This window comes from Phoca vitulina, unplaced genomic scaffold, assembly GCF_004348235.1.
Source record: "Phoca vitulina isolate PV1807 unplaced genomic scaffold, GSC_HSeal_1.0 scaffold124, whole genome shotgun sequence".
Taxonomy (NCBI): Eukaryota; Metazoa; Chordata; class Mammalia; order Carnivora; family Phocidae; genus Phoca; species Phoca vitulina.
Genome location: NW_022589827.1, coordinates 64761 through 73109, shown reverse-complemented (window position 1 = coordinate 73109; position 8349 = coordinate 64761). Strand labels below are relative to the sequence as shown.

Here is an 8349-nt window from a genome sequence, read left to right as displayed (position 1 = left end):
ATTGACTACCGTCCATGGTTAGGATTATTTCAACTAGTTTTTAAATGGTTTATTCATTCTCTCCTTATTCACCTTTATTAATATTTGCTTATGTTGAAAACAAAAAACATGGAAGAAAGAAATCCAACAAAATGTGAACAATGTGATAGGAAACTATGTGGAGGCTTACTTTTTATGATGGAAATATTTTAAAATATAACTTATTTACTCTCAGTTTTTCTTTGGACTCCATTCCTTCTGAGTTATCACCAAGAGTGGTAAGGGTAACAATAAAAAGGACAAAATATTTTGGGATAACAGAGGATGTTATCCTGTGACTGAGTTCTCACATCATATCAGTCAATGACATTGGGGGTTATTAGGAAAGAGCCCCAAAGATCACATGGAAGTTAGTTTTAGACAATCCTAGTCCTGTCTCTTCCAGTCTGAGAAAAATGCAGGTAAAACTTAATCTAACAAGGTTTATATTGAGGAAATATTGAAATGGATGACTAAACAGCATCTCCCAAATTATAGAGAAATGATTTATTATATTACTAAATACCATAAAGTATCTGTGGAATATCCAAAGTAGGGAAGCGATTATTGTATAATCCACAATATGTATAGTTTACAGTAGAGTAGGTAACTATAATTTATCACTTCCCAATGAATTAAACATGCCTTAATCATCTTTCCATAGGTACTCCTGAAAAGATTTCAATACCCTTCTTGTTCATGAAAATGAAATGTAATTTTTACAGTCTCCAAGAAATCCCTAGTCATTTCTGATCTTGCTTTCTTTTATAAGATTTATTTTTTTATTTTAGAGAGTGAGAGAGTACAAGCAGGGAGGAGGGTAGATGGAGAGGGAGAGAGAAAATCTCCAGCACACTCCCTGCTGAGCACGCGGAACCTGACGTGGGGCTCGATCTCATGACACCGAGATCATGACCTGAAGAAAATCAAGAGTCGGTCAGTTAACCAACTGAGCTACCCAAGCACCCCATCTTGCTTTCTTTTTCTGATGGATGTCTCATATATTCAATGAGTCACCAAGTTATATTTGTTTCCTCAATTTGGGAATATCCCTAATTAATCTCTCACTTCCTGCCATTTCTCTTCAGGTCCTCATCACAGCACCCTGAAATTATTTTACAATAGACTCCTAAATGATTTTATCTCCCCCCTCCATCAAATCTACATTATGTATTTCTACTATATTAAACTTTCTATTTATTTATCACTTGACTTTCTTTCTTAAATATCTTCACTGGGTCTTAACCATGTCCATAATAAAGTCCTATCCACTATGACTGATTTTCATAGCTCTTTAGAGTTAGGCTCCCTACCAGCAGTCTAACCCTAACACCCAGAACTTACCAAACCTGAGCCCTGAACTAGATTGTCTTTCCCAGTGTTGTGTGGCCTATTCCATTTCAAATTCTTTCTTGTGCTTTTCTCCCTGGCTAGAATTCATCTACTCTCTTTTCAACATAACTAAATCTAACCATCCATTAAAGCATAGATACTGCCCCTCCTTTTCCTCCAAGCCATTAACTTGGTGTCTGAAATCATGTGTCCTGGTATTGTTTAGTTGTGAAATATTTAATATGTGAATTCCTATGTCCTTTCCAAAATTGAGATGTGGCTTACATTTTACTCCTCTTATCTATATTCCTAGTACTCTACCTTGTATTTTTTATGTACTCAGTAAATTAACTTGAAATATACTGTGAGGTTCCTAGCTTAAAAACTGTTACCAAAGGCCCAGATCTGACAAATATAAAAATTCATTTGTAGTATGTGCTTTGCTCTTTAGATGTAGTTGTGTTCTGACAAAGAGTTTAGATAATCTGTTCTCTAAGTCCCCAACACATTTTATTTTAATTGCCAAGAAAATCTTTTGTTCAAAAGCAATATATACACAAATTTCAGTTCAGCCGTATATTTTAATTAGCACATATTTTGAGTGAACTGCATCTAAATTATCATCAAGTGGATCTGTTTGGTATCAATAATTACTAAGGGATTATAAGTATTCCCAAAAAGGGAGTTAATCAATGTTTAATCTGGAATCAAAGAATAGTCATGAATACCCTGTTATACCAAGTCTTCTTTTAATCCACAAAGAAAAGTGATCCTCATATTCTATCAAGTTTCACTTCTACTGAAGACTTTGAATTATGCAATACTATAATGAAATAATGATAAAAATGTCAAGATTAACATATTTTAACTCATGATGAACATGTTCAACAGAGTTCCCTGGATGCAAACCTTTCTGCAAAGCATTTTGTTACTGTTTTCAATTGGCAAAATCTTCATAAACCAAGGATTTAAGAGGCATCGTGAGGCAAATGAGAAAACATTGAGTCATGTCCCATTATTTTTTTTAAAATGGCATATTTATGCCAACACTAACAGAAATGTAGCCATTACGTTTGTAGTCACACTTCTGACTGTAATGTCACGCCATTTTCGCCATCATACTGGGAAAATGGTATTGGAAAAGAAATTTTTTGAACAAATTGATTGAAAGAAACTGTGTGAGACCACAAAAAATTATAAGATATTTTAGCTTCAAGAAAGTAAATTTTGTCCATTGAAAATTCCACAGAGCGGCTCCTGGTGGCTCAGTGGGTTTAAGCATCTGCCTTCAGCTCAGGTCATGATCTCCAGGTCCTGGGATGGAGCCCTGTGTTGGGCTTCCTGCTCAGCAGGAAGTCTGCTCCTCTCCCTCTCTTTTTTTTTCTCTCTCTCCCTCTGCCCTTCCCCACTACTTGTTCCCTCTCTCAAATAAATAAATAAAATATTTAAAAAAAAAGAAAATTCCACAGAATATAATAGATCTAATGGTAAGACAGAGGATCGAGGGATTAAAGAAACAAAGTGAAATAATTTTAAAATATTCTTATGGTTATATATATTAACAGATGCCTATAACCTGCATGTTTACCTCAGGCCTCATATTCCTATCTGTAGGAAAAGAAAAAAAAATCTATTTAAGAGGACTTAACTAATGACAACACATTTCCAAAATGGGCTTAAAATTTTTCCGAAGTGCTGAGAGAGAACTGTTAAATGGTTAGAAACAATCATACTCCGACCACTTTTTTGAGTTACAAATTTATGTATATACTTCTTGCTTTTTCACTGAATGAGCACAACCAATTTAAAAACCAGAAAGATAGTACAGTTGCATTTCAAAGTGGCAAATTATAAAGTGCACTACCAAAGTGCTGTAACTGTCATCCACAAACATCTACATGCAAGCAGTAATGGGTTAGAATGTTTCAGAGCAACTAAGAGTGTTTGCTAGCAGAACAACATGGTGAAAAAATTTAGAAAAGTAAAAGAACATGTCTTATGAAAACCTTACATAAAAATATCCCCATTATCATTTGATTTATATGGAAATACACTGACATCTAAATTCAGAAAATAATTTTGTACTGCATACTCAGACTTGCAGTAAATACTGTGACTAAAAAATGGGCCATAAGGGGAATGGCTGAGAGATGGTGACCATGAAAATGACCTGTCTAATTAAAATTTAAAAAGAAGAGATCATGACATAGACTGAAACGCACATGTTAGAGAACTGGTTGGAGAAAGAGCAGAGCAGGCAGAAGGGAACAAAAACATCAATTACAGTGGAACAGAAAAAGTGGTTATAAATAAAAGTAATCATGAAACTCAGAAGAATAAAATGGGAATTGATATATATATGTATATATATAATAAATATAAAATTCATTTATAATATGAGTTATGTAAATTTTAATTTTTAATATAAGTTATAGTTAAAATTTTGCCACAACTATCTCACAATATTGTGAGGCTCAAATATAAGTTGTGAAAGTGCTACATAAACTATAAAATGCTATACTCATGTAAGACAAACAATATTTACTCAAAATGCAAATGAAACTTCTCATTCCAACTCAGGGAGAAGGCAAGCAATGAGCTCTCTGGGACACAGAGGGTGAAAATGTCACTCTGATCCATTCTCAGATTTTCTTGGAATCACAGGCTCTATATATTCACTCTATGGGCTGGCTTTGAATGCAGAGCAAAGATAATATAATTCGGACTAATGGACCTGGGGGCAATGTTACAGACGAATTGTATGGAGAAAAATCCTTCTTAATTTGTGGAAGAAAGATATTCCCTTCCTCCTTCTTAACGTTCATAAATCTTTTTGCCTGCACAAACGTCATATTTAATTATGCTGATTTCTCCTCTTTGAGGAAGGAATGAGAGCGGCAGGAGAGGTGATAAAAATTCACTAAAACATGCCAAAACACGTAACATTCTATGCCCAAAACTAACTCCTAGGATAGAGAAATAAGTCTACAATGCACCAAATGAACTGAAGCTTACTGATGCTAAATGACTTATATAAGGCCACTTATTCACCACCAAATCAATATTTCTGGGTCTGAGTCATATCAAAGCTCTGGCATGTTCTACAACACAGCCTTCCATTAAAAAAAAGAAGAAGCTAGAAAGATAAGGAGGTAAGCAGAACTAACCCATATTTTTAGCTTTCTTTTTTTAAGCTCTAACACTAGATTTTAGAAATATTTTGACATTCTGTAAAATTTCCATTATAATTTTCAAGTTAAACACCAGTTCCACATTCTCTGATCATTAACTCTCAATGCATTTTCATTACAATAGAAGTGCATGCAATAGTTAATCATGGTAAGATTTCCTAAAATTTTCAAGAAAGAGCACAAAATCATTAAATACAGAGTTAAAAGACCTTAGAAATAATCTATTCAAACCACCTCATTTTATAAATAAGGAAATTAAGGCTCAGATAGGTTAAGTGACTTGCTCAGGGTCACACAACTTGACAGTTCCAGAGTCAAGATCATAAATTAAACATTTAGTCCAGAATAGCCTAAAAATTGAGTGTAATTCATAAGAATAAGCCACGTGGCAAGGAATTAATAGTTCATACCAAAAATGAGCTGCCAGTCACTGTGATAAGATCTGTTTCTTTCTGAGAACCATGGTTTCCTGCTGGATTGGAGAATCCAAACTGGGTTTCTTCCTCCTGTCCAAAGAAGTCAGAGTCAGGATGTACATTCCATTCTGCTTTGGTTGGCGGCAGTAGTTCTGAGACACTGTTTTCACAAAGGGTGCTTGAAGGAGTCAGAGCATCTGTGTCCACTGTTAGCTTACTGCTGGGGGTCAAAGCTTGGGGCTCTTGACTTGAGTTTTTCATAGCCAAAGAGCCCAGAGATGCCAATGGCCCCACACTTAGACTTGGGACATCATCCATATCTAAAGGACTCTGCTGAAAACCAGAGGCTGTCGTTCCAAAAAAGAGAGAGGTATCCAGACTTTGAGGAAGGTCACTGGTGGCCATCAAGGCCCGAGGGTCCACAGCCTGCCCTAAGGAATTATTACTATTAGCAGGGAGGCTCCCTGCCAGAGTTGAACTCACAGAAGCCACATCAATAGTCAAGATTCCAGAGTTCACCAATGCTGTGTCCAGCACTGCAGCAGAACTACTGCCAGGCACATCCGAGAAGAGAGACACTAGCTCTGCATCACTGAGATCACTCTGTCCCTGGCTGGTAAGTTCACTGCTGGGCGTAAGAGAATTTGCAGCTTCTAGCTGAGCTAAGAGATCCTGGCCGAGGTTGTGCCTTTTGGTCATGTGGGTCTTCATGCTGTGCTTGGATGTGAAGAGTTTATTACAAGTAGAGACTGGGCAACGGCTTTTCCAAGTGTCCACGTCCTGTAAGTGTTTCTTGGAGTGAATGTAGAGACTACTGCGAGCAGAGAACCTGGCACAGCAGCCTTCCACAGGGCACACAAAAGGCTTTGTGCCCAGGTGGGTTATGCTGTGGCCTTTCAGATGCTCAGCCCTTGTGAAAGATTTCCCACAGCCTTCCACAGGGCACATGAACCTCCGGTCATCCTCGTGCTTCCTTTTGTGCCTTAAGAGTTTGGACATGCTGGTGAAGTTCCAGCCACAGCCGTCAAAGTCACAAAGGAAAGGTCTCTCACCGGTGTGGCTCCGCAGGTGAATTTTCAGGCGACAAGCCTTGTCGTACTGTTTGCTGCAGCCAGGAAAAGAGCAGGAAAAGAGTTCCTGTTCCCTGAAATGGGCACGGTTATGGGAAAACAGGGCACTCACTGTGATAAACGTCTTCTTGCAGCCAGAAAACGCGCACTGGTATGGCCTCTCAGGCTCGAAATGGCTGCGCTGGTGGGCGCTGAGTTTGGCCTGAGTGGGGAAGCTCTCTTCGCACACCTCGCATTTGAACGAGTTCTCCTGCTCATGGCCCTTCATGTGCGCCTTGAGGTTATACACCGTGGTGAAGCTCTTGCCACAGCCCTCCGCAGGGCAGCCAAAGGGCCGCAGTTTGTCGTGCGACTGCAGGTGCCTCTTGAGCTTGTAGGAGGTGGTGAAAGTCCAGCCACAGCCGCCCAGGGGGCACTTGAAGGGCCGCTGGCCCTGGCTGCTGCTGTGAGTCAGCAGGTGCACCTTCAGCTGGTGCTTCTTGGCGAAGGTTTGTCCGCACTGCGCCTCGGGACACAGGTACAGCACCACGCCCGGGCCTGGGCCCAGCGGCCTGCGGGGACTCTCGGCTGCGGCTCGGCCCTCTGCCTCCTCCTCAGGCGCGGGGGCGGGCGCCGGTTCAGCCGGCTCGGCCAGCAGGAGGTCGGGCGGCAGCTCGGGGCAGTCGCTGGGCTGCGCGGCGTGCGGGACCCCCGCTTGCGGAGCCATCAGACCCCCAGGCTGAGGGGCAGGCGCGACCCCAGGCCCCCAGGCTGGCGGCGGGGGCGTGGCCAGGGTGAGGACACCGTTCTCGAAGCGCAACAGCAGGTTTTGGTTGTGGACGGTGACGGTGCCCGTGAAGGCCGCAGCGGGTCCCAGGCCTGGGGCGGGGATCGGGTTTTCAGCCGGGGATGGGGCGGGGACTGCGGACAGGCAGCGGGGGCCTAGCGCCTGGCGGCCCGCGGGATTCGCGCCATTCTCACCCTGCTGGAGCTGTGGGACCGACTCGGCCTCCTCCCTCCATACAGGCCCTGCGGCCTGGCCGGCGCCCGTGGTCTCCACATCGCCACCCGCCGGGTCCAGCAACACCAGGAAGAAGTCATCGCTGTCGCCGTCGCCGCCGCCGCCGCCGCCGCCGCCTCCGCCAGCGTGATCCGACCTCGGCGCCAACGGGCTCGGGCCCGGGCCCCGTGAGGCCGCTCGGGCCTCCTCGTGCCGCCTCCCGGGCCCGCCATCTTGGGGGCCCCGGAGCAGCAGGAGGCGGCGCGCGGGGACCTGGCCAGCCCGCGGGTCAGGGCCGCCGTGGAACCGGCTGGCGCCCGCGGGGCTGCCAGCACCGCCGCTCTGTCGTGTCCCTCGAGGCGGGAGCAGCCTCGGGCTTTCCATCTCCGCGTCGGTGAGGCTCCACTGGAACCAGAGCCACGGAGGAGGCGCGACCCCGCCCCCTGCCGCGGGCCTGAACACGTTCCTGAAAGGAAAAAAAAAAAAAAAAATGTGCAATGCGCAGAAACTGGCCCTATCAGATATTAAAACGTGTTTAACGACACAGTGATTTAAATATTCTGGTACTGGGTCTCTGGGACAGAATAGAAAGCCCAGAGGCAGAGCCTGGTATGCACAAATAAGTTCTACATTCAATATTTGTAGGAAATCAAGGACGTCTTCCCAGATAATGGGGAAATGAAAGTTCACCTGGCAAATGGTGCTGGAATACCTAGCAATCTATCTGCTAAATGCAACTTAAATCTGTACATCACTGTATATACCAAAATAAACACCCTCACCCCCTCCCAGTGGTAAGCATGGTGATTTTTAATTGTTTACTGGATGGCTGCCTGGCTGGATTTATCAATCCAGTGAGAGAAAATTCCTGGGACAATACACTATGTGTCAACATTAAACTACCATAGTGCTAGCAAATTATGCTGAAAATGATTTTTTTTTTTTTTCTGGACAACTTCCATATCCAGAACTGTCTTGAGCAAGGTCCTCAGGAAGATTTGTTTTATAGTTATTTATTTATTTATTTATTTATTTATTTATTTATTTATTTATTTATATTTTTTGCCTGCTGATACAGAAATTAGAATGAGTAAGAGGTGGGGCCAAAACAGATTACCACTGTTCAGCCTAGAAGTGCAAAGCCTGGAAGATGAAACAATTTATATTGAATCCTGGAAAACCCACCCCACCCCTGGGTTCTTCTAAGACGGTGCACAACCTAAACCAACTCTTTGCCATTACGCCATGGTCAATTTCATGTCCAGTCCCACAGCATTCCTTAGCTAATTCTAGATTCTCCAGCACATGGAGGTCTCTGGACAGGAGTACCAGTTAAATGTGAT

General features: G+C 42.7%; 1 protein-coding gene across 1 annotated transcript; it reads right to left on the bottom strand.

Annotated features, from left to right (window-relative positions):
• Positions 1-3800: 3800 nt before the first annotated feature.
• Positions 3801-7467, bottom strand: LOC116628635 (zinc finger X-linked protein ZXDB). Its single transcript, XM_032398991.1, has one exon. It carries the CDS (start codon positions 7388-7390, stop codon positions 4946-4948), a length of 2445 nt encoding a protein of 814 aa, XP_032254882.1. The 5' UTR covers positions 7391-7467; the 3' UTR covers positions 3801-4945.
• Between the last annotated feature and the right edge of the window lie 882 nt (positions 7468-8349).